Source organism: Gossypium hirsutum, chromosome D03 (genome assembly GCF_007990345.1).
Source record: "Gossypium hirsutum isolate 1008001.06 chromosome D03, Gossypium_hirsutum_v2.1, whole genome shotgun sequence".
Taxonomy (NCBI): Eukaryota; Viridiplantae; Streptophyta; class Magnoliopsida; order Malvales; family Malvaceae; genus Gossypium; species Gossypium hirsutum.
In genome coordinates, this window is record NC_053439.1 from 46,091,839 (window position 1) to 46,117,861 (window position 26,023).

Consider the following 26,023-nt stretch of genomic DNA (forward strand, 5'->3'; position numbering starts at 1 on the left):
ACCTCGGAGAAGAGATCCTTCATTTGCACATGAGTATGACACCTTGGGAATGGTGTGAAGAACTAGAACGCTTCAGGTCCTGTATCCTTGAATTGTGGTAGGAAAGGATTGAGGAAAGGCCACATATTTCTACCTTTGGATTACAGTGGGAGAATGATGGTACAAATTTTGCGCCCCAATGGATTAAACTTTGAGGTTCACAATGGGAGGCAACTTGGCTAAATGTTTCTTCAGAAAAGGCAGTCAAGCAAGAAGGCGTCGTAGCACGTTAGTCACAAAGCCTTAATAAACTTCGAGTAATGACAACCTAAGCGGGATCATTCTCGGAAAAATAAAACTTTGCATTCATGCAAACACCATTCACACATGTCTAGTTAGGAGCATTTGATTCATTTTGATCATGTCATCCTAATCATTAGGCATAATTAGGTTCATTGTACAGGTCATGTTCCCTAGAGAACAGATCAATGAAGACAACAGATCTTGCCTTCCTGCCTTGACAGCGAAGCAGATCGAAGACACAAACCTTGCCTCTCTCGGTTGTAGTGGAGCTGGTTGAAGACAACAGATCTTGCCTTCCTGCCTTGACAGCGAAGCAGATCGAAGACACAAACCTTGCCTCTCTCGATTGTAGTGGAGCTGGTTGAAGACAACAGATCTTGCCTTCCTGCCTTGATAGCGAAGCAGATCGAAGACACAAACCTTGCCTCTCTCGGTTGTAGTGGAGCTAGTTGAAGACAACAGATCTTGCCTTCCTGCCTTGACAGCGAAGCAGATCGAAGACACAAACTTTGCTTCTTTCGGTTGTAGTGAAGCTGGTTGAAAACAACAGATCTTGCCTTCTTGCATTGACAGCGAAGCAGATCGAAGACACAAGCCTTGCCTCCCTCGGTTGTAGTGGAGCTGGTTGAAGACAACAAATCTTACCTTCCTGAATTGACAGCGAAGCAGATCAAAGCCGATACTTCTATCTCCCTGGTTGGCAGTGGAATAGATTGAAGATCAAAGATGGCAGATTTTACCTCCCTGTGACTACAGTGGAGTACATTGAAGCCGATAATTCTATCTTCCTGGCTGGCAGTGGAATAGATTGAAGATCAAATATGGCAGATTTTACCTCCCTGTGACTACAGTGGAGTACATTGAAGCCGATAATTCTATCTCCCTAGTTGGTAGTGGAATAGATTGAAGATCGAAGATGGCAGATTTTACCTCTCTGTGACTACAGTAGAGTACATTGAAGCTGATAATTCTATCTCTCTGTTTGGCAGTGGAATAGATTGAAGATCGAAGATGGTAAATATTATCTTCCCAAGACAATGGAGAAGCAGATTTAAGCCATTAATCCTATCCCCCTAAGCAGTAGTGGAATAGGTAAAAGATTGCAGATTCTGTCACCTTAAGCGGTAGTGGAGCAAATCGAAGATGGTGAATCTTTTCTTCCCAAGATAGTGGAGAAGCAGATTTAAACCATTAGTCCTATCACCCTAAGCAGTAGTGGAATAGGTCAAAGACTGTAGATTCTGTCCCCCTAAGCAATAGTGGAGCAGATCAACAATAACGAATCTTACCACGAATCACATCCCCTGAAGTTGCAGCAGAGTGGATTGAAGTTACAAGTCAGGTCTTTCTGAGATGCAGTGGAGTGGATTGAAGCAACAAGGCACAGTGGACTGAAGGATGCTACTTGGAGAAAAGAAGAACTCAAAGAAGTCAAGACTCGGCGAAGACCGGGCAAAATTGGTCTTTCTTAGTCTTTCCTCTGTTCTCGTTACACGACAACGAGCAAAGAGGAGAAGCTGTACAAGCCCATTTTGCCCGGGCCTATACCAACAAACTAAACCCAAAACCCAATCAGCCCAATAACAAATAACCAACCCAAACTCAATAAAAATTTTTTTTAGCCCAAATCAGAAAACAATAACAGAAAAAAACAAAAGAAAAACCCTAGCCCCCTAACCCTAGCCGCCACACCTAGCCCACTTGCCCTGCCACCGCTGCCTCTGACCTGCCACCGCCATGGTCATGTCGCCACTTGCTCCTACAAAACACGCAACCAAGGAAGACAAAAACAGACCACAAAATCGGGGGGATATTTTTCTTCTTTTTTCTCTTTGCTTTCGGTTATAAAAATCGATGATTGTAAAACAATGGGGTTCGGCCCCTGTTTCATGATTTCAAGAAATAAAAAGGCAAAGAAAACAGATTCAAAAACCTCGTTTTCGGTATAAGCTCTATTTTCCCTTTTATTTTTTTATTTTTCCTTTATTTTTTCTTCCTTTTGAAACTATTTGTTTTCTTTATTTTTATTTTTATTTGTATTTTTCTTTTATTTTTAAAAACTATATAAATATATAAAGTAAAAAAAAGCAAAAAAATACCTTTTTTGGATTTTCCTCCATGGCCGGATGAAGAAAAAGGGGAAAGAAAAGGAGAGTTTAGGGTTTATTTTATTTTATTTTGACAGGGGTTTTTGTAAAAAATTTGTGATTTTATAATATATCAAAACGACGCCGTTTTACCATTAGGGGTCAAGTGCCAAAACGACATCGTTTTTGCCCTGACCCGCGCGGTGACCCGACCCGAAGGGGAGGATCCGCGTGTTTTCTTCTAATGGATTAATTGCGCGCGCAGTCCCCCTGATTTTGCAGCGTATTACAATTTGATCCTTTTTCGTTATTTTCTCTTATTTTTAATTTAGCCCTACAATTTTATTTTTGTTTCGATTTAGTCTACAGTGGCGCTGCGTTTTGGGGGCTTTGGTTTATTTGCAGTTTTGGTCCCCCTTCTTTTGCGCGCATCATAATTTAGTCCCTTTTTTCTTTTTTATTTCGATTTCGCCCCGTATTGTTTGCTTTTATTTCGATTTAGCCCTTTTTCAGCATTTTTATTATTTTCTTCATTATTTTAATATGTTATCATCTTTTATTATTACTATTATTATAAGTATTATTATTAGTATTATTGTTATGTTTTTATTTATATTTACTTATGAAATTTTAGATATATGTGTATTATTATTATTATTATATAAATGCTTACATACATATATATAGATATATTTTATAACTTATTTATATTCGTATATGTATATACATAATTATATTTTTCTTATATTTTTAATTAACATACATGTCTATATTTCATTTTCATAAATATACATATATATATATATACTTACATAAACTTTATATTTAATAACTTTAAAACATATATATATTTTTCATATTTTTATAATTTTATGTATATACATACATATATAAGTCCCTTATATGTACATACACATATCCATATGTTATAATTTTCATCTACTTCCCTTTATTGTTTTTTTTTATGTTCATTTATGTATTTATTTATATGTCCATTTTTTATGCTTTAGTTCATTTATTTATTTATTTGCTATGGTATATGCATGATTTATTTTATTATTCATTTTTGTTATCTTTGTTCACATTATCATATTTATTATCCCATTATGCATATTAACACTATACTTCAAAAGGAAAATTTTCAAAATAAGGCAATGTTTTGCGTTTAGAAATTCGAGAAAACGTGCCCTAAGGTGCTGGGTGTCGATTTTTCTCGTTCAACCAAATGGTTTAATATCCTTTTAAAAAATTTTAAAATAAGGCAATGTTTTGCGTTTGGAAATTCGAGAAAATGTGCCCTAATGTGCTGGGTGTCGATTTTTCTCATTCAACCAAATGGCTAAATATCCTTTTAAAAATTTCAAAATAAGGCAATGTTTTGCGTTTGGAAATTCGAGAAAACATGCCCTAAGGTGCTGGGTGTCGATTTTTCTCGTTCAACCAAATGGCTTAATATCATTTTAAAAATTTTTAAAATAAGGCAATGTTTTGCGTTTGGGAAATTCGAGAAAACATGCCCTAAGGTGCTGGGTGTCGATTTTTCTCATTCAACCAAATAGCTAAATATTCTTTTAAAATTTTCAAAATAAGGTAATGTTTTGCGTTTGAAAATTTGAGGAACGTACCCTAAGGTGCTGGGTTTCTATTTCTCGTTTAACCAAATAGCCAAATATCCTCTCGAATTTCAATCCATGTCATCCGAGTTTTTTTTTAAGGATCGTATTTTAAATCTCTCTAAAGTTTTCAGTTTTTCGACACTAAGACATTAAGTAATTAACTAGGTACCAATTTTGGGCGTATCGAGGGTGCTAATCCTTCCTCGTGCGTAACCGACTCCCGAACCCGTTTTTCTGAATTTCGTGGACCAAAATCGTTATTTTAATAAAATTAAATCGTTTATTAAAAACAACCACTTTTTGAGGTGATCCGATCACACCTCATCAAAAAGGATCGGTGGCGACTCCCGTTTTCGTTTTCATTTTTCAAAACCCAAGTCGACCCCGTTTTCAATGAAAAAATGGTGTCATGTCAACAATTATGATTTAAATGTTTTAGTTTTTATTTGTTTATTTACTTGTTATTGTTTACATGTCTTCTTATTTATTTATCTTTTTGTTTTTGCTCGTATTATTTTTACTTACATTATCATAATTGTTATTCCATTACATCAATTTTTACCCAGATTCGTAAAAAAGAAAATTTTAGAAATAAAGGCAATACTTAGTATTTGGGATCTTCGAGAGGATTGAGTCCTAACGTATTGAGTTCCAATTTTCTTCGTTGAATTTAAATAATCGAGAATGCTCTTTAATTAAAAAACATAAATAAAAAGCTCATTATCGAGAATTCAATACGTTGTGTCCTAACGCATTGGATATTTCACGTTGTTTTCTCGAGATGAGGATTTTTTCTAAAAAATAATAAAGGCAATATTCAAGGTTTAGAATTTTGAGAAATTATGCCCTAACATATTGGGCTGCGATTTCTTCATCTGATTTAAACAATTAAATATCCTTTTAAATTTTATTCCACAAGTTTTTTTTGGACAAGCTCATTTTTGAGGAGGTGAAATCTCATACCCTAACTCATTGGGTGTGACATTTTCTCTCTCCGAAATGAGAGGGTCATAACGGGTAATTTAATTTATACAAGTTTTTAATACAAGGATCGTATTTTAAAATCTTTGCACATTTTTTATATTAAGACACTAATTAATCAACAATGTACCAATTTTGGGCGTGTCGAGGGTGCTAACCCTTCCTCGTGTGTAACCGATTTCCGAACCCGTTTTCTAGATTTTATAAGACCAAAAATTATCGTTTTAGTAAATTTAAATTTTTATTAAAATGATTTAATTATGAGGTGATCCGATCACACCTAAAAAAAAAAGGATTGGTGGCGACTCCCATTTTCATTTTCATTTTCAAAATTAAAGTCGAACCCCATTTTATCAAAAAATGGTGTAAACAGTCACTGCAAAAGATTCAAAAACAAGAATATTCCCCTATTGGTCCTTCATGCAAAGTCATTCCAGCCTCACCAAGCAGCTTTAATAAAGGACACCAGCTGCATTACTTGATTCGATAAGCAAATTCAGAATTCCAGTTCATGTAAGTTTGAGCAGTTTAGCATCTATAGAAAAGAATGAGCGAGGTGTAATGGCCAGGAGCCATTCTTGTGGGTTATTAGGCCTGGATCAGCTGACGATCTGAAATGGAAGAAGTTGTTGCCTGAGCGGTTTATAAAAGCTGTACAAGAAATATAAAATGAGAACCTCAAAAAGAGGTATTATCACATGGGATTGAGGGAGGATTTGCACACATTGAGGCTGGAACGGAACAACGAAAAGCATATCAGACTGGGATCCAATGATCCAAGGTATGTCATTCATGCATGGAAACTCAGGTTACAATTGGAGAATGTATTTGAAAGAGGAGAGATACAAAGAGATATCATGTGGATAAACTAAGGTGGAGGGCTAAAATTTTAGAGATGATTGAACTCCATATCAGAGAAGGTGGTTCTACCTACAATTCTCTGAATCGATTAATCAAAGCTAATTATATCATAATCACATTGCTAGCCTTGCTATGGCCAAGGCTAGTGTCACGAGCCTAATGCAACATACCCCTACAGTACAGTTTGTGATCTGTGCGGCATGTACTTCCTAGAACTTCTTTAAGCTAGGAGTGCCTTAAAACCTTTTATTATTGTCCATTACTCCATAATAAGGACCTCTCCAATGTAACAAGTCTTGATATCTTATGGAAGAGATACAAGGTCATAATAGTGTTAAGGAAACAAATCCAATTTTGCATACATTACAATTAGTCTATATACAGTCGAGTTTCACGATTGTACTGCTGTTGTTTTATTATATAGCAGCAATCATACATAGTGTAGTTACTGCATTCATTTACCTATATAAGTCTGCTTTCTAAGTCAAAACAATCACATAAGATAACTGTAAGTACACCATTATGCAATGCAGCAGACCTAAAATGCACGTCGCAGATTCTCCTCTTAGGCATGAATACTATCCCCGGAGTAATTATGCAAGATAGATATTAATGAGAAAAGACAATTACCTGTCAATGACACTTGTAAGAAAATAACAAAGTTATTGGTTAATTGCTACAGAACATCTTACGTAAGAATCAAAGAAAAAGCAATCAGCTATGTATGGAGATAATTAGCAGCCATCATCAGCTCCAAAGTCAGTTCGGGTTCAATGTGAAACTCAGTCTCTTTACCCCTGATCAAATACCAACTCTTTTATCAATGTAAAAACGAAAATGAAACATTCATGATTCTTTTTTCAGATTATGGATTTGTCAGATGTCCTATTAGTGATGAAATTGAAATTTCAATAGATATTCACGAATTTGAAATTCATGTTTTTATACTTTCCAAATATATAATCATTTTCAATCTTAACCAATTTATACATAATCATATTCACGCATTCGATTCACACAGTTCATGCACCAAATGAAATCGAAATCCAAATTTCCAAAGCACTAGAATATTTCATAAGAAATGCAAGGTGGCTCGTTTACAGAAGGAGAAATAAATGAAATTAGTCATTAGTCAAAGAAACCATTGAAAAACACTAATATTTGTTTCGAGCCTAGTACAATTAAGGCATCGTCATGTATAATTTGACAATCCACCTTCAACATGATCATATGGCAGAGCTCTCCCAAGTGCAAAAAAAAAAAAAAAACAACCAAATCCGTTCCCATATAAGTTTTATCAACATATTCAAAGCTTATAATTTAAGTTAGCCATTCAATATATCCACAGCATTGACACAAACCAAACATTGATACAAAAACACAAACCTTGAATATTGAAGAGCCCAATAAAAATATTGACAGATCTTCTCAAGAATCACAGCGCTTATCTCCGGAAGTCACTTCTCCAAGCTCCGTCTCCGCAAAACCACCTTCACCATCACCACCAAAAAAAAAGAAAAAGAAATTAGACCTTTCAAACCGAAAAACAACAAAGAACCCAGAAAAACCCAATTTTCAATGGGACCTGGTGATGTAAGCATGTTACGGATGGTCTGAGAAACCATGGCAGCGTCCTTGTCAATAACAAATTCCATCTCGTCAGCGCTGATGAGTTTGACTGTATCTTTTCTCTTCATGTTGTTTTCTCTTTCTCTCTCTCCGATTTAAATGCAGTGTAATGAGATCGGGAGAGGGTTCTTTAATCGTCAGTAAATTTCCGGTTATTCCAGATTTTGGGTTATTGTTTTTGGGGCCGATGATGACTTGCTCGGGAAAACAAACTTCCGTTTCCGGGTTTCTTTTCTTGGTTTATTCATAATCTAACCCTTCAATTATATCATTTTTTCAGTTTGGTATCCACCTTGATAGTTAACCTATCATTTTGTCTTTGTTTACTTAAAAAAGTATCCATATATCACGTTCTGATTAATTGGCATAGAGCATTTTAGGGTAAACTAAGACAAATTACAGTTTATTTTATTTTTTTTTTGACAGGAGATAAAATAGAAAAAATTGATAATTTAAGTACCAAAATAGACAAAAAAATTAAATATCAAATTGTAAAAATAAGTATTCTTTAAGGATTAAATTGTGAATTAAGCCTTTTTTATTCTTGTGTAAACTTTTTTACTAAAATATCGGGTTTTAGGGAACTTCAGAATGCGCACGTGTTTTTGACTGATATGATTTACTTGTACCTGAATTAGTGAAATTAGGATTAGGATAAACCGTTGTCTTCCTCATTATCATAATTAATTATAGCATCTATATTATTTATTTCATTATTTAATCATGTGAATGAATTGTTTGGTCAATATTAATTTAATTTGCATCGGTAATGTTACAAATACTAAAAGATATAAATTTGAGTGCGTTGAAATATATTCATACTGTGAAGCTAAAAATATTGAGGGATGAAATATTTATATAAAATAGACATGTGTAATTTTTAAGTTCACGATAATCTTGATCATCAAAATTAACATTTAGAAAAATAAAATAAGTCAAATACTCAATTTATATTAAATATTGTAACTATTTAAGCAATATACATGGTATGTATTAGTTTATCAAATTAAACAAAAAAATGTTACTAAATTTATCATAAAAAACTATAAAATCTATCAAATTTAAAAAAAATTTGAGGGGCCAAACATAAATTTATCCTATTTTTAAGCATTTTATATGGTCAAAATAAAAAAATTTAAAACTTAAAAGTATTAAATTGAAATTTATCAAAATTTAGGTGGCAGACCCCTACCAACACCCTTAAATCGCTCCTAATGTGAACGAATAAGGGTTAAAGAGATTATTGATAGTTAAGTATGGTATATAAAGAAAATAAATGTCAATAAAAAATACAAAAAAAACTATATTTTTTATGATTAATAAATATTATTATAAGATATTTTTGTAGTTCATCAAATTAACTTTAAAACTCGAATTAAACACTAAAATTTTAAGTCTATTACTTATATTAAAAAATATTTTTTTATCAAATTCAAGAATCACATTAAAACAAAACAAAATTATGTAATACTTTTTATATATATATATAAGTAACAATTTACTTCTATCATTGGCATTTCAAGAACAGCAACATGAACATTACGATAATTGATATAGTCTCGAATTATAAACTTTGAGATTCCAATTTTAAACATGCTTAATTACTACTAAATTATCTAAAAATAATTTTACAAATTTCATATCATTGATTACAAAAGTATTATCATTTACTTCTCGTTTTTCAAAAATGATATTACCTACGTTTTTTTACTACTTATTTTTAACCATCATTATAATTTACTACTTATTTTTTTCTAAAAAAATTGTTTACCTTTGATTAAAGGTAAATATAGTTACTAAATATTAGAGGTGTTTTCGAATCAATTCCACAAAATTTTGATACTCGAGTTCAACCTGCTCAAAAAGCTTATTTTACTGTTTAAAAATATGATAAAATAAATAAATTTTAATTACAAAATACAAACCTTGCCCAACTGAGTTGCTCAGCACATGTAATACATGACTAACACCTCACCGTATAGTTTTAAATATTATTTATTATTTTATTATTTATACATTTAGAAGAAATAATTATATTCTTTAATTTTTATATATTATATTTTTCTGTACATTGCAAGAGTATACAAACTAGAAAGAATATATAAACAAATAACATGGTTTTTTGTTTTGTTTTTATAAACCGTATTTACGAAAGTTGCTTTAATTTGATAGGCTTTTTTCTACTACCTTTTTGGTCATTTGAAGTAGATAAAAATTATATTTTTTTATTCATTTTTTTTTAATCCTTGACCATGCCCTTTGCATGTATGCTCATAGGAAGCGTGGATAATAAGGTAGAAGTTCATTACGTTTCTTCTGCTGAAATTTACATTTTTTATAAGTTTAATTTTTGGGTAAATTATTTTGTTTGCTTAAGATTAAATTTATTTAATTAAAAATATATTTTTATCCCAGCAACTGGACATTCAAGTTGGCATTTAAAACTTATTTGGACTGTCACGTTGGATTGTCATTAGGGAGAGAATGGAGTTTAACAGTGAAGTGACCACTTTGTAACAAAACGATAATGTAAGTGACTAAAACGTAATATTTCAAACATAAATGATTAAAATGTAATCTAAGCCAAATAAAAATAACTAATTTTGTAATTTACCTTTTTTTTTGAAAAAAAAAAACTAAAGATATTAAAGATGAAAAGATCAAAAAATTATTAATCAGTACTAGTACGAGCATGCATGCTCATTGTGTAGCTGGATGTGTGCTATATTTGTGCACGAAAACAAGGTGTCCTTGTCCACACTTATTACTCGCACAAAATAAATAGAGACAGTAAACAGTTGGATAAATTATGAATCAAATCGATTTATTTCGAATAAAGTGATTCTGTTTTGAGAAATTTGTAGGTAAATCAAATTTTTTAGACAACGAATATGGATGAATTATGTTATTTGTCTCACCCTTCTCGTTATATAAAATTATTATTTTTTTATTATATATAAGTATGAAAAAGATAAAAATTGAGGTTAGACGAAACTGAAGGTAAACGTATCTAACATTTATGGAAAGTATAATCATTATATCAGATTATATCAATAGTAGAACGAGAATCAAAATAATTAGTGCCATATTTCATATATATTAAAATTTTAACATAAATTTAAACCCAATTAATAAAGCAATTAGTGTTTCTTAAGCATTGTATGAATTTCATTTTTACCAAATTAAAAATAAATACAGAGCAAAGCATAGACTAATGATAAAGAGAAATGTAAAAGCATAAAAACATCAATTCTCTTAGTGAGAATGGGTTTAAGAACATAACCCAAAAGAAATAAACCCTAATATTCAACAACTCATAGGAGTAAGATCGGAAGTTTTGGCGGCGGGGACGGTGGTGGGGTTTTTGTTAAAAACTCGACTGCCAAACAAGAAAAAACCCAGAGAATGGCCAGCCACGGCGGCCAAGAAAACGCCACCGTTGAAAGACATGATGGCCAACATCACGAAATACGCAAGTCCAACCCTCAGAGCATGCAACAAAGTCTGAACCAGACCGGCGGTCACGTGGTGGATCGAACCGGATTTCGTCAGCCGAGAGTGAGAAATCCCCTCCACCATGAAAGCAAGCATGAAGACAGCTATGAGGGCCAAGACATACATGCCGGTTCTGGTTCCGGGCCAACCGGAGAAGAGAATTTGGGTGTTGCTGCCCCAAAAGAAGGTCATATGCATCATCATCTTACGGTGGTTCATCATCGTCATGCCGCCGTCTGATGAGTTGTGCATCATCATGCCATGCGTATGATCATCAATCAACTTCTCCATGGATGTTACTTTTAAGCCTGGATACCTGGGAGTAGGGAAGTGTGTTAAGGTTTTAGTGAGATGGTAGAATCTCTTATAAATTTGCTCGGTTTATACATGCTGTTACGTAAACTGATAGTACATTACACGTTTTCATGTTTTTCATTAGTAGTACATAAGTTAATTCAGGTTAAATTTAGTTTTAGATTTTTTTTACAACGTTTGATTCATTAAATTCGTTTGAAATCGTGTTGTTCTATATCGACAATAATCTTTAAGGATAATAATGGAATGGTGAGAATGGGGGCTAATATAAATTTGTGTTCTCTTATATTGGTCATAATGTTTAGGGGATAGTAATGGAGCAGTGAAAGTAAGGGTCAATATTGCTAAATCTATCACTACTCCATAGTTAGAACGTTTTGTTCCACCTCTCACTCGACTCCACTATAAATGTATAATATTAAAAATTATTACCACTATCTATAGATGTTGGATGCATACATCTCTACCTACCTTGTTTCAATTTAATTCAATTTTTGCTAATTATCTTTAATATTTTTAATCTTTTAAATTGAAGTAAAACATAAGTCTCCAACAAAACATTTAGTTGGTACCAATTTTGTTTTATAATATTTAAGTGATATTTGAATTTGTATTTTGTCACCAATGTTGGTATCTCTACACTAACACTGTTACTTTATGTTGGCGTAGCATTGATGATCAATTCTATAATCACATTTCAGCATGATCGAACTCAAGTCCTTCTGCATGCATTAGTAACAATGTCAACACAAACCGAGCTAAAACTCAATTGACACTTTGCTTATTAAATTATATATGATAAGATAATGTTTTGTAGGCATATATATTTTTATGAAAGTAATTTCCAAGTCTTATATGATATAGATTAGATTAAATTAGTCTATATATTATTAAATGTATAAATTAAATTTTTATTATTAATATAATAAAATATTAAATTTTAATAGAGTTAAAATTTGCTATTTATAAAATGACGTCAATTCATTTTCATTTGCAGTTTAACTTTAAATAAAATAATTATAAACAATTTATTTTCATTTGCAATTTAACTTTAAATAAAAATAATTATAAAAACTTTAAAAATATTAACTTTATTATAAAATAAATGTTAATTTTGATAAAATTTAACCTTATTTAATTTTTTAATAGTATAACATTAAATAAAAACATTTACTATTAAAAGGATTAATTTCATCATCTTTCTATGATAAAGGAAATTGCCATGTAGTTTCACCTATTAATTTAGCTTATGTTATTGATTTGGTCCATAAACCTATTTTACTATTCAAAAATAAAAAAAATTAAAACATATATATTTTATATTTAAATTAAAATTAAAAATTTTAAATTATTTAAATTAAATTTGGACTAAACTTCACTCAAAATATAAAGGGATAAATATCAAAATTATACATGAATTTTGATTTTATGCAATTTTATACATGAAATTTTGATTTGATCCAACTTTTGTAAATTATTAACACAATTATTGATATAACATCATCTTATGTTTATATATTGCATTCAATATAAAAATAAATTTATGTATTTATTTCTTTAGGTGTGTATGATTAAATAAAAATTAAAGTTTCAAGTATATATTTGAACCACAATTAGAGTTTCACGTATATAATTGCACCAAATTAAAATTCATGTATACAATTATACATTAAATCAAAGTTCATGTATAATTTTGAGATTTATTCCAAATATAAAAAGAATAAATACTAAAATTGTACATAAACTTTTATATCATTTGCAATGTTATACATCAGCTTTAATTTTATGTATTTGTATAGACATCAAATTTTATTTTTGGTTCAATTTTCACGTTTTACTAATCTTGTTATTTATGTGGCACAATTTTTCGTCATGTGGAGATTATTAAAATGACATTTTATCAGGTTAAAATATATAAATAAATTTAAATTATTTTCATTTAGATTAAAAAAATAAGTTTCTTAATGGGAAATAAGAAACCCTGTTTTTATTTTTCTAATTAAGGCTGAGATAATTTAAATTTATTTGTTTGTTTTTAAATATATTAAAATACCATGTCAATAATTTGTACATTATTTAACGAAAAATTAGGGCAATTTACCAATAAAAACCTTTTTTTTCAAAAATTACCGAAATGGGCCTATTTTTTAATTATTTACCGGAATGGTCCTTTTTCCGGGAAATCGCGTCCACGTCAGCGCGATGTCAGGGTACGCGTCAAGAAATCGCGTCCACGTCAGCGCGAGATGCTAACGTGGACGCGATTTTGGCCCGCGCGGGAACAGTACCCAACGGTCAAAAAATAAAATATCGGGCTCATTTCGATAAATTTTAAAAATATAGGGCTTTTTTGGTATTTTGAAAAAATAAATTTTGAATCTTTTTGTACTTGTATTTATTTTTTTAATTACCTCTTCAATATTACATCAATAGCAACAAGTACAAAAAAAGATTCAAAATTGTTACCAACAAGATTTTAACCAATGTACTAAGTGAAAAGAGCAAGCATCTTAACCAACTAAGCTAAACTAATTAATTGACATATTATAGAAATATTGTTATTATCTTAATTATATTACTTACGTTCTAATGATTTATCGGACCTATTCCATACACGTGTCAAATCAAAAAAAATAATACAACAATTCTGTAAAAAAAATCCGGTGTTTACTTCAAATAAATAAGGAAAATAATGATTTGAATGTTTCAAAATTCAATTTTAAATCACAAAATCAAAATTTAGGGGCAATAAAGGATCTTTTTCGATGAAAACTGTGGCCAACCGCCTTCGGCGTTTGTCAGCGCGTAGATCTAGAAAAGTTATTCGAAATAAAAAAAAATCGTCTCAATCGGACAACCGAGCCAAAAGTTATGGCCTTTCAAAGTTTTCTAAGCTAAAAAATATAAACTGTTCATCCACGTCAGCAAATCGCGTCCTCGTAGGCGCGATTTGTGTCTACGTAAGCAAAGCGCGTTGACATGAACACGATTTCGAGAAAAATGGCCCATTCCGGTAAATAATAAAATACCAGGCCCATTTCGATAAATTTTTAAAAAATAGAGTTTTTTTTGGTACTTTTCCCGAAAAATTATACCACATAAATAAAAATACATCAAATCAAAATAATATATAATACTACAAAATATTATTAAAATTCATATATTTATCCTTAAATAAAAAAAAATAAAATGAAGCGGTTGGCTGCCCAATCTGTGTAGAAGCCTAGGCAGATATTTTGGGTGTCATCCATCCACTGCCGCAGCATAACAGCAGCCATGCTAGCCTGATTCTATTCAAATTTGGCCTTTTTCACATAATTGCCACTTAAACGGCACCGTTCCACCCTCATTCCCTCACCAAAAGGCAAAAACCGTATCTACCTCTGTATGTACACACACGTATATATAATTTCAAAAATCAAAATCAACCCCCCCCGGGTCCTGGTCCCATTTTCCACCATCTCTCAAATGGTCTTCGTTTTTTCCGTTTCCTTTCATTCGATAATTCGTCTTTTTTCTTAATTTTCATTTTTAAAAAAACTTCAGTATAATTTCTCCACAATTATCATTGTTTTTTTTTGTTGAGAATTTTATCTCCTTGATCTATCCACTCCTGGTAAGTTCAATCGCTTCCGGATCTCTATCGTCTTCTTCTTTTTCTCAGTTTTTTGATTAATTGATTTTTGGATCTTGCAGGTTTGAGAGAGAAGAGAAATGGCGCATAGAGTAGATCACGAGTACGATTACCTTTTCAAGATCGTGTTAATCGGCGATTCTGGAGTTGGAAAGTCGAATATTCTCTCTAGGTTCACAAGGAATGAGTTCTGTTTGGATTCTAAATCCACTATCGGCGTCGAGTTCGCTACCAGAACCCTCCAGGTTTATCATAGTATCAATCAACTCATCTTTCATTCATCTTCATGTATGTTATCCTTTTCTTTTTCCTGCTGAAAATTAATTGTTCAGGAAGTTTCTAGAATTTCGACTGATAATTATCTTGTTTTCTTTAAAGGGATAATTAACTTGTTGATATCTGATTGACTGATTTAATTTCGGAAAATTTTGCATGATTAAGTTGACTGTGAACTTTATGTTAATTAATTGCATTATTAGTCTTTTTTTTTAAAATTGCATAATTAGTATCTTAAAAAGTTATTTCAGTAAAATTTCATGACAAATCCGATTGCCTTCTCTTGGACTCTGATAATAAATTTGAAAGTTCATTTTTTTAATACAAAATTTAGAAGTTCATTTTGAATGTGATGTAAATTTAGAAGTTCATTTTGAATGTGATGTAGCTATCTAAGAAAAAAGATAATCAGATAGTGATGATCATCGAGGGCGCTTTAGCGTTGTAGTTGAGTTCAGGGGTTCGATTCATGTGTGTTTTTAGTAGACCCGGTAATAGAGGATATAATCACAGTAACACGAATACAATATAAAAAATAATAATTAAAAAAATGATACGAAGAACACATGGAAAAAAAAACATAAACACTATAGGAATACACGTACCTGTCAAAATTTTTATAACACATTACTAACTCAAATACGATTATAACACGAATGACTAAAACTAAATTTTTGTAACAAGTTCAATAAGTTCAGAGGGTTCATTTTCCTATTTTATTTGTCATGCTACCAAAAATTGGAAGAGCTAGATGATTTTTCTTTTTTGTTAGTGATAAAACAACTCTCTCTCCCCCTGTTGTCAGACTATTTTTTCTTAATAGAAAATTAAGTTATTATATTAACCCAAGCTGTTATCACGCTGTTTATTGGTTAAATTTTGCTATTAGTCCTTATACTATGTTTAAGTTGCTGATTTAACCATTGTACTCTAATTTAGTAAATTTTAGTCATTGTTCGTTTCGTGTTCTAAAATTTCAATCGTGTCCCAAACAGTAGCTGTTAAATTCGTTAGGTTAAATTTTACTATTAATCATGTACTATGCATAAGTTGTGAATTTAGTTTATGTTTTTCAATTTGATCATTTTTAGTTTCTTTACTTTTTGTATTTTGAAATTTCTAATAGTCATTAAATCCATTAACTAAATTGACATGGCTTATTTGTGAGTATTATGTCAAAATAACAAGCTAACATATACGCATAGGATGATATATTGGCCACTTAAGATTTTGAAAATAGCAAAATTTAGCTTAAATGGATTTAACAGCTACCGCTTGGTCAGAATTGAAGTTTCAAAATTCGATTAGTATATGATTAAAAATAATCAAGTTAAGAGTACAGTAACTAAATTCATAGTTTACACATAGTACAAAGACTAATTGTAAAATTTGACCCTGTTTTATTCCCTGTTATCTCAATAATAATAGGGAATATATTATATGTGCTCATGATATAATTGAGTATTTGATTCATGAAAAGACCAAACTTTCTTTTGTTGGCTAGCTTGTCATTTTAGATTTATTAGAACCCTGTCATATGATCCCAAAACTTTCAGGTGCATGAACCATTTGCACTTGTTAATTAGTATCATGGTAATGCAATTTTGTAACTAATTGGCTTTGTTTGTGTTATGTAATAAATTTCTATTAATTTTCATGATTTAGGTTGAGGGGAAGACTGTTAAGGCCCAGATTTGGGATACGGCAGGTCAAGAGAGATATCGAGCTATCACTAGTGCTTACTATAGAGGAGCTGTTGGCGCTCTTCTTGTCTATGACATAACTAAGAGGCAAACCTTTGATAATGTTCAAAGGTGGTTGCGGGAGTTGAGGGACCATGCAGATTCTAACATTGTCATCATGATGGCTGGAAACAAATCCGACTTGACTCATCTCAGAGCGGTTTCTGAGGAGGATGGTCAAGCTCTGGCTGAGAGGGAAGGCCTTTCATTTCTTGAGACGTCGGCGCTGGAAGCAACCAACATCGAGAAGGCATTCCAAACTGTATTGAATGAGATCTACCATATCATTAGCAAAAAAGCATTGGCAGCCCAAGAAGCAGCCGCGAGTACGTCGGTTCCGAGCCAAGGAACCACCATTAATGTCACGGATGCGTCAGGGAGCACTAAGAAAGTATGCTGTTCTACATAAAAAAAAGAAAGAAAAGAAAAGGGAAGTGAAAAATATTTACTAGCAAGCAGGCCATTTTTTTTATTTATTAATATTTTTATTATCATCTTTTGGCTGAGAGAAGAAGCATGTAGAATACATAGCTTTTGTTTCAAAACAACCATGTTGTTTGGTAGTAGCATGGAAATGCCGGCTTATACACTATGCTCTTTTTCTCAACATGTACTCTCCTCAAAAGTGGAAGTTGGAAGATTGGGTGGGAAGTTACTATTAGAAACAAAGAAGCGTAATTGGCTTTATTTGATCGGTGCGTCTCCTTGTAGACATTTTCTATATTTCAACTTTCATAATTGTGAGTATCTCAGTTCCAGATCGGGTAAATTTAGTCAGGATGATTTTTAGTTTTAGTCATTTGATTTGTCGGTTGCGCTTTTTGTTATGAGTACCTTGTCATCCAAATTTGATAGGTTGATAAGTTAAGATCATTTTATGTTATTCATTTAGATTATTTTGAGATTGGGTCGTTTTTTAAGTTTGCTTTGAGCTTGAGTCATTTGAGAAGGAAAAATTAAAAACCGGCTCGATTCAAGGTGTTTGGATAGTTTATGCAAGTTAAAAAATTTGTTGTTAAACTGATCTAAATTTTATTTGATTTATAATAATTTTATTTTTATGGTATAAAAATAAATATTTTATAAAATAGTGAAAAATAATTTTAAAATTCTACATAAAAATGTTTTTTTTTTCTAAATATTATATAATAGTTGATTATTTTTTATTTATTTAAAAAATTATTATTTTTTAAAAATATTCATTAAAAAAGTTTTGAAACTTTGCCAAACAATATTCAAGCCATAAAAACAAAGCTCATAAATTGAACTATGATAAACAATTCAAAAAGTTTAAAAATTTTGATCAAACCGAACTAATATCATCTTTGCATTTTGAAAGGATTTGATTGGTTTAGATTAGACTTGTTCATGAGCTGGGCTGCTCATTCAAAAGTTAGAGCAAAAATATTAAGCCCAAAAATGAGTTTGAGTAAAAAAATTAAACCGTTTAAAATATGAGTTAGAATTGAACATTCAAAGTCCAAACTTGATTCCGTCTGTTTTTAAGTCTATAATATTTTATATTATGTTATTTTTATATATTATGTAATTTATAAGTAATATATAATACTACTATAATGTAAATATTAAAAAATTATATATCAAAGTTTAATAAACAAAAAAATATTAAATTATAAAATTAAAATAATATAAATATACTTTTAATTTAAAATATATATACATGCGGACTTAAATGGGCTTAAATTAATCATTTACAAATATGAGCAGACTTGAATAAGCATAAAATGCGTTAATATCATGCTTATGCTTATGTCCGACCATGAACACTTGTAGTTTAGATTGAACAAATTCTAGTATTCAAATTGGATGACGTTTTTGTTAATATTTTGAGTTAATGAAATTGAATATCTGGGTTCATGTCAATATTGACTAGTTAAGAATTAGAAAGGTTCATATAGACCTTTGACTGAATCCAGTTGCAGTTCAAATAGAGCTTTGACAGAATTCAGTTGCAGGTCGTTGACTAGTTCAAATGGAAATAAAATTAGGTCAAGAAAGACAAGAATGATGTGCAAGGAATTGCAACCGGGAAGATGGTAACAAATAGGCATTAACCATCTCGGTCCATTTGAGCTTCTAATGGGGAAAATAATCTAGTTGATAAGCATAAACCTAGAAGCATCATCTCATAACATCAGATCTTTCCAAAGTCATTCACTGATTTAAATTTACAATCTCCTATAACTGCTCGATTTGTACGGTTATGTGATGAATTTTATATGTACTTTCACAGTAATCCCTGATCTTGCTAATCATCTCTTTAGACTCGACCCCTGGCTTTGCGACTACATGGCAGGACAATACAAGTTTCCCAACAGTTATTGCCCATACATGGAGGTCGTGAACGCTTTCGACCCCATTGATACCCTTGATACCGTCTTCCACCATATCAATATTAATGTCTCTCGGCGTCCTTCCCATCAATATATCGAAAACATCTCTAAGCATGGGGAGGGTGGTACTTAGTGCAAAGGTGGAGAAAATGAGGGTGCAGAGAAGATCAACAATTAGCCAATTTGGTTTTAGCCAAATAACAGCTCCCGCAATCATCACCCCGACAGATTGAATTAGGTCGGCCATGACATGCAAGTAAGCTCCTTGGAGATTTATGTTCAATATCTTTGTCTTCGGAGTACTTGTTACTAGACTAGTTTCATCTTCCTCGGTTAAATCGCATGGTTTACCACCCTCATGGTCATGATGTTCGTGGTGGTGGTGGTGGTCATGCAGGTGTTCGTGGTGGTGGTGGTGGTCATGCAGGTGTTCGTGGTGGTGGTGGTGGTCATGCAAGTGTACGTGGTGGTGGTGGTGGTGATTGTTTCCGAAAACATGGTGACTGTGATCATGACCCAGCCAAAGGACTATAATCAAGTTGATAAAAAATCCAAATGCAGCAATAGCAAACATGAGTGCCCCATCTACCTTCTGCTTGTCATGGAGAAGTCTGTTGAGCGCTTCATAAATTAAGAGTGCAGATACTAGCCATATAAGCTGCACGGATATAAGAGCACCCAAGACCTCAAGACGGCTGAATCCAAAAGAATGATTTGATGTTGCCTTCCATGCTGAAGCCCAGACAGTGAAAAGAGATATGGAGAATCCGGCAACATCTGTGAGCAAGTGGGCCGCATCTGTCAAAACTGCAAGGCTATTGGCTTTCATTCCACCGACAATCTCTACTAACATAACCACAAGATAGAAAATGATAAGCCCAGAAAGTTGGGATGCCGACTTCTGTCGTTCCTTTGATTCCAAAGTTATGTTTTCTTGCCTGGAAGTAGAAACAGAGAAGCATTTCAACTCTGCTGGAATTAAAATGATATTACTTTCTTCAGACACCAACGCCAACGGCATCTCAATTTTCTTTTGATCCTTAGATCTCAAAATGGGGGCCCTTTCATGATCCATCCTCCTGCACAACAGGAACATGAATTGAGTCAAACAAATAAAGAAGAAGATGAAAATAAGACCCCTTACACAGGAACTGTAATTTCAGAACTGCTAAATCCATTTGTGATTAAATAACTTGCATCAACAGAGTCTCAGAGGAATCGACTGACTCCTACATGTTTCACGATTTTAACTAAATGGAAAATTTTTCTGAGCTTCACGCACAGTCAAAACTTTTATATAAACAGGACTGAACAATCAAAGAATTATCAATATACACATTATCCCTAAGCTGAAAAACCTACGCATATCACATTAAACACAATATAGCTCACACAAACTAAACTCTATGCCTTTTAAATTAAATGTAAAAGGCATATATCCCCTTATACAATATAGCTCACAAACTAAACCAGAAAACCAATGCATATTGATATCCACCTCTACAAGGGCATAAAGGATCAGACAGGAAAATCAGTTTTCACCCTTCAGTTACTTCTTGAGTCACTTTTCGAAGTATCATAACATGCCAATATCACCAAAAGAAGCCTTTAATCCTTTATTTATACATCCATCTTCCCATTAGCTAAAACATTGCTCTTTTCAACTTCTCAACTCAATATAATAGAACCACTATGGAGTGGACTTATCTTTTACCCTCTTTGTGCCAAGCTAAACAAAATTTCAAAGGTAAATTGAGGCATTATAATCATAAATGCATATGCAGTCAACTTTTACTTTTCAACAGCAATCATTTATTAAGGCTTTTTCTTTTTCGGTTTCTTCCTGTTCCTTAACTTCACTATCTCCCCCAAGTCAATGCATAAAACCCCAAGTATGAAATTGATACATCTAAGGCACTAAGTTGGTTCATTCAAAGTTGACAATTTCATATATTCGAAAAAAAGAAGTTGACAATTTCAGCATATAAACACAAACCCTAGCTAGGCAAGTATTGGCCACAAGATTTAAAATCCATATACAAGCACACAAAAATAATAATAATTAGGATTTTAAAATAACATAATTGTGATAGAACAAATCTAAATGTAATACTTTATCAAATTTAAATGCCTACATAGTGATGAATTTGGTATATCTATATCTATATCTCTATATATGCGAATTTGGAATTAATACTTCATCCCTATTAATAAAATTTCCCCTTTCTTATTCCAGAAAAAAAAGCTATGATCGTAGCTAAAATTCAAGAGAAAGCATCAAGAATCACCGGTTGTGACCTATTGATCGGGTATTCATTTTCTCAAGAATAGCTTGGGTTTGAATCACAGTTGTAAGAAAAAAAAACATCAAATTTGAACAAAAAAAAATCAAATACCCATTTCAGAAAATTGCAATAGAAACCCAAAACACATAAAAACAACAGAATAAACAAGTAAAAAGTGTGATAAATTTACCAGAGAACCAGAGCTGAAGGAAGGGGGAAAGAGAGCAGGTGCCCGAATCTGAATGAAGACAATTCTTATGCCATGAACTGGGGGAGATAAAAAATTATTTAAAAAAAAGGAAAGATCGGATGTGAGAATCAGCTACCCAGACATGGAAATATTTAAAATTAATGAGTATTACAAGTTTCCACGTATAATTTTAATAAAAAATTTCTATCTCATTAGACGGCAGATTTTGAGGGCCGTCTTTGATAGAAGGAAAAAAATCCTATAAAAAAAAGTGTGTATCGATTAATTTAATTCGTTTAAATTACAAATTTAAAGAGATTTTACCTTTTGGGTTCCGCAGAAAATGGAGGAGAATTTAGTTTTGAAGGCGATTGAAATGGAAATTTGGTGAGCAAAGTGCTGTCACCTGTGAAACAAAATCCAACAGTTCCAACAAATAATTTTAGCTTCTTTCTTGTGAGAATTCTAATTTGGAAGTATGCCTCTGCTAACACTTCAATCATTTCACACCCTCACTCTCGTAAATATTAAATTACTTGCCACAATTAACTTCTATTAAAATTTTCTCATCTTGATATTTTTCCTATTTTGGTACATTGGTCCAATTTGATACCCGAACTTGATATTTTTTCTTAATTTAATACCTAAACTTGATACTTTTTTCTAAGTTGATACTTAATTTTTTTGGATCCAATTTGGTACCTGAACTTAACTCTTTTTCCTAATTTGGCACTTAATCTTTTTTTTGTTCTATTTGGTACTTCAACTTGTCAAACGTTTTATAAATTACTCCAATATACTAACAATGTTATTTTTTTATGAGGTAGCAAAAATAATCAATGTATGACATTTGACAAATGATATGATATTTTTTTGTATTTTATATGTTCAATTACTTTTATTTTTAATTAATTAATTAATTATTTTTATTAATTGAAAATAATGAATTTCTTTTCATTTGGGTTTTTAAGACTTTTTTTTCTTATTTAATATTAATTCGTTAAGCATAGCTCAATACTTATTTTTTAACATGAATTTCCTCTAATACTGACAATATTTTTTGTAGCATAGCAAGAAAAAATTTAACAATCGTTGGTGTTTTGCATAATTCAAATAACATTTAATAAATTTAGGTACCAAATTGAACCTAAAAAAAGCTTAGGTATCAAATTAGGAAAAAAACCAAGTTCAGGTACCAAATTAGAAAAAAGTGTCAAGTTCAGGTACCAATTTGGGCCAAAAAAAGTTTAGGTACCAAATTAGAAAACAAATGTCAAGTTCAAGTAACAAATGTTATATTAAGCCGAATTTTTTTTATTAAATTTGGGTTTATTACAATATTACTTGTTTTGTTATATGGTCATCAAGGGTAAAAATATCATGGAGGCCCTTATACTAAGAGTCAGAGTGCATTTTGTCCCCTCTACTCAATCGGACTAGATTTTTCATCTAACGTACAAGGAGTAATTTGCTCCTTTTTTTAAGTATAGCAGGCAAAATGCAATCTGACTCCTAGTACAAGGGCTTTCATGATACTTTTACCATTATCAAGTGAATATTTTTTTTATCTAAAAAATAAATTTAATAGAAAATTTTTAATAATATTTATTATTAAACTTAAATTTTGAAATATAAAAAATGTAAAGTGACAAAATTAGTAAAATTACTAATTTCTAAATTTGCACTTAATATAGAAAATGTAAGAAGTTATCTTAAACATTTAACTTAGACAAATATTGTTTAAATTGTTAATTGATTGTTGTTATCTTTTTGTAGGTTGTGATGAAAAATGTTGTTAGCATCATCAACCACACATACTCTAGTACATGAGGTTGCTAACCTTATATTTTCATTTTATATTGTTTTAATGTATTCATCTCCCTTGTTTAATGAGGATTTTGGTATGTTTACTTTGTATCAACAATCAACAACATCATCACAACTAGCAATCCTTATCTCTTAAACTTCAACACCTTCAAGGCCAACATCACAACCAACACTTACAAGACTACCAGTAAGGTTGTAAACGAACTAAGCTTGAACAAACAAACTTCTGTCTATGTTCATTTGTTTATATTTAAGTTTTATTCGTGTTTAGTAATACTTTTAAAATTGTGTTCGTGTTCATTTATTTAAAATTATATATGTTTGTATTCGTTCATTTAAGTTGAACAAACATATTCGTGAACATATAATTGAACATGTTCATGAATAATAAACAAATAACAAAGGAATAAACATATATCTTTTTTTTAGAAATAAAACAATCACAAATAAATATTAATAACTATATTATAAACAAATGTAATAAGTAGACAAAAAATAATGTTTTTATTGATATATAATAATCGAACTATAAACAAGATTTAAACAATTTATTAAATGAGTTTTAAACGAATATAAACGAGTATGTATTGTTCATGAACATAAATGAATTGAGCACATATTATTCATGTTCAATTCATTTGATCAACGAGTCTTAAAATCTTGTTTATGTTCGTTTATTTTGCTTAATAAACAAGTAAAAATCAAACTAGTCATAAACTGTTCGTAGAACACTGTAACACTCCTCACTCATCCCAATGTATGACAAGACTAGGAGACATTACTAGAGAACTGTCATGCTTTGTACAAAATTTTTTCTTTTATGAAAACATTCATTTCATGAGGTATTATAACTTAACCATATCAATTTTAACATTTGAAAACATATTTAAAGTTGTTTGAATCGTAAAACAAGTATTTAAGGCCCTTTTATTTAAAACGATATTCTGTTGTGAGGAGTTGAGGGGTTTCACAAATGCTTGAACTTCAAAATATTTAATTAAAAACTTAATGATTGTTGGAATATTTTCAAATATTTAAAAATGGAGGGAGATTGTTGGAACATTTTTAAATATTTATAGTGTTTCAATAACTATAAATGAATGGGTGTAATTAATCAAAAGATAAATTTTTTTGTCATTGATTAAAAGTTATATCATTTGATTTTTGAAAAAGAATTATAATTATTCAAACAATATTACTTGAATAGTCAAACAATTAGATGAATAATTATTATTTTATTTATTCAGAAAGACACCTATTGAAAGATGTCTTTATGAAGAGACATGAAAATTCCTATAAATAGGATGAGATTTCATTGGAAACCACACCAACAAATTCTAAAATTCTTTCTTTCCTTCCTTTATTTTCTAATATTATTATATTATTCTATACAGTATTATTGCAGAAATCCTTTGTAGAAATTGAGTTTCTTGTTATACATTATTCAGTGCTTAGTGGACTATTCTCATCAGTGCAAAACGCAAATAGTCATTGGCTTCATTGTATCCTCGAGGTTAATTTGCTTGAAACTCTTTTGCACACTGAAGATAGGTGGGGGCGGATATAACCTTAAAGATAGTGGCTTGGTACACGCATTTGAGCCTTGTCCTATTTCTTCTTTTTCTATTCCAGTTTCGTTCATGTGTTCGAGATTTTCCTCATCGAAGATTTATACTAACAATTTTAAGGTTATATTTCATGATGACTACCACAACACATGAAAGTGAAATGCTAAGGAATTATGAGACAAATTGGAGACAAGATACATGACCGAAGATGCTACAAGTAAGAAATTTCTTGTCAGTCGTTTCAATAATTATCAAATGGTTGATGGTTGATGGTTGATGGTTGTTCTGTTATGGAACAATTTCATGATATTGAAAAAATGTTGAATCAATTTAAGCAATATGATATGAAAATGGATGAAATGATTGTTGTATCCTCTATAATAGACAAACTTCCTCTATCTTGGAAAGACTTTAAAAGAATTCTAAAACATAAGAAAGAGGAAATATCTCTTGAGGCTTCGGTAAATCATTTTCGTAATGAAGAAGAATATCGAAAGCAAGATCATAAGCTAAATTGTGAAAATGCAAAAGTGCATGTTACAGAGGAAGTACAGACTACTAAACATTCAAGAGAGTTCAAACAGACTGATAGAGCACCTAAGTTCAAAAAGAAACAAAATGGCTTATTCTATCATTGTGGTAAGCGAAGACATTTCAAGAATGAATGTCGGTTTTAAAGAAGAAATCGTCTTCTAAGGCTGATAATAACGAAACGTTTGTTGCAATGATATCTGAAATTAAAATGGCACAAGATGATAATGCATTATTGATTGATACTGGAGCAACCAAACATGTGTGCAAAGAATACTTCTAGACAATTTCAATCAATTTAATACTTCTAGTATTCAATTTAATCCACATTTCATATTTATGCAAAATTA

The 26,023-nt window shown here is 31.2% G+C and overlaps 3 protein-coding genes and 1 pseudogene across 5 annotated transcripts; 1 reads left to right on the forward strand and 3 right to left on the reverse strand.

The window, feature by feature from the left end:
* Positions 1–6,161: 6,161 nt before the first annotated feature.
* Positions 6,162–7,847, reverse strand: LOC107950238 (elongin-C-like; annotated as a pseudogene).
* A 2,753-nt stretch (positions 7,848–10,600) lies between these two features.
* On the reverse strand, positions 10,601–11,411 carry LOC121215527 (copper transporter 6). Its single transcript, XM_041090268.1, has one exon. The coding sequence runs from the start codon at positions 11,240–11,242 to the stop codon at positions 10,763–10,765; it is 480 nt and encodes a 159-aa protein (XP_040946202.1). The 5' UTR covers positions 11,243–11,411; the 3' UTR covers positions 10,601–10,762.
* Positions 11,412–14,578: 3,167 nt separating this feature from the next.
* On the forward strand, positions 14,579–17,687 carry LOC107950240 (ras-related protein Rab11C). 2 transcript variants are annotated; one of them, XM_016885049.2, is made up of 3 exons: positions 14,579–14,882; positions 14,963–15,145; positions 16,842–17,687. In XM_016885049.2, the coding sequence occupies exons 2-3, from the start codon at positions 14,981–14,983 to the stop codon at positions 17,325–17,327; spliced, it is 651 nt and encodes a 216-aa protein (XP_016740538.1). In that variant the 5' UTR covers positions 14,579–14,882; positions 14,963–14,980; the 3' UTR covers positions 17,328–17,687. The 2 variants fall into 2 exon arrangements, with proteins under 2 accessions (XP_016740538.1, XP_016740539.1); XM_016885050.2 differs by having other exon boundaries at positions 14,661–14,882; positions 14,963–15,188.
* Positions 17,688–19,040: 1,353 nt separating this feature from the next.
* Positions 19,041–22,362, reverse strand: LOC121215528 (metal tolerance protein B). Of its 2 annotated transcripts, XM_041090270.1 has the most exons (3): positions 22,072–22,362; positions 21,748–21,824; positions 19,041–20,351 (listed from the first exon to the last, which is right to left on the reverse strand). In XM_041090270.1, the coding sequence occupies exon 3, from the start codon at positions 20,345–20,347 to the stop codon at positions 19,118–19,120; it is 1,230 nt and encodes a 409-aa protein (XP_040946204.1). In that variant the 5' UTR covers positions 20,348–20,351; positions 21,748–21,824; positions 22,072–22,362; the 3' UTR covers positions 19,041–19,117. The 2 variants fall into 2 exon arrangements, with proteins under 2 accessions (XP_040946204.1, XP_040946203.1); XM_041090269.1 differs by having other exon boundaries at positions 21,748–22,264.
* Between the last annotated feature and the right edge of the window lie 3,661 nt (positions 22,363–26,023).

Bases quoted from the DNA above. Each gene is read 5' to 3' on its own strand.
- LOC121215527 (XM_041090268.1), bottom strand. From the start codon at position 11,242: ATGGAGAAGTTGATTGATGATCATACGCATGGCATGATGATGCACAAC.
- LOC107950240 (XM_016885049.2), top strand. From the start codon at position 14,981: ATGGCGCATAGAGTAGATCACGAGTACGATTACCTTTTCAAGATCGTG. The intron at 15,146-16,841 runs GTTTATCATAGT...TTCATGATTTAG, and splicing joins TCGCTACCAGAACCCTCCAG to GTTGAGGGGAAGACTGTTAA.
- LOC121215528 (XM_041090270.1), bottom strand. From the start codon at position 20,347: ATGGATCATGAAAGGGCCCCCATTTTGAGATCTAAGGATCAAAAGAAA.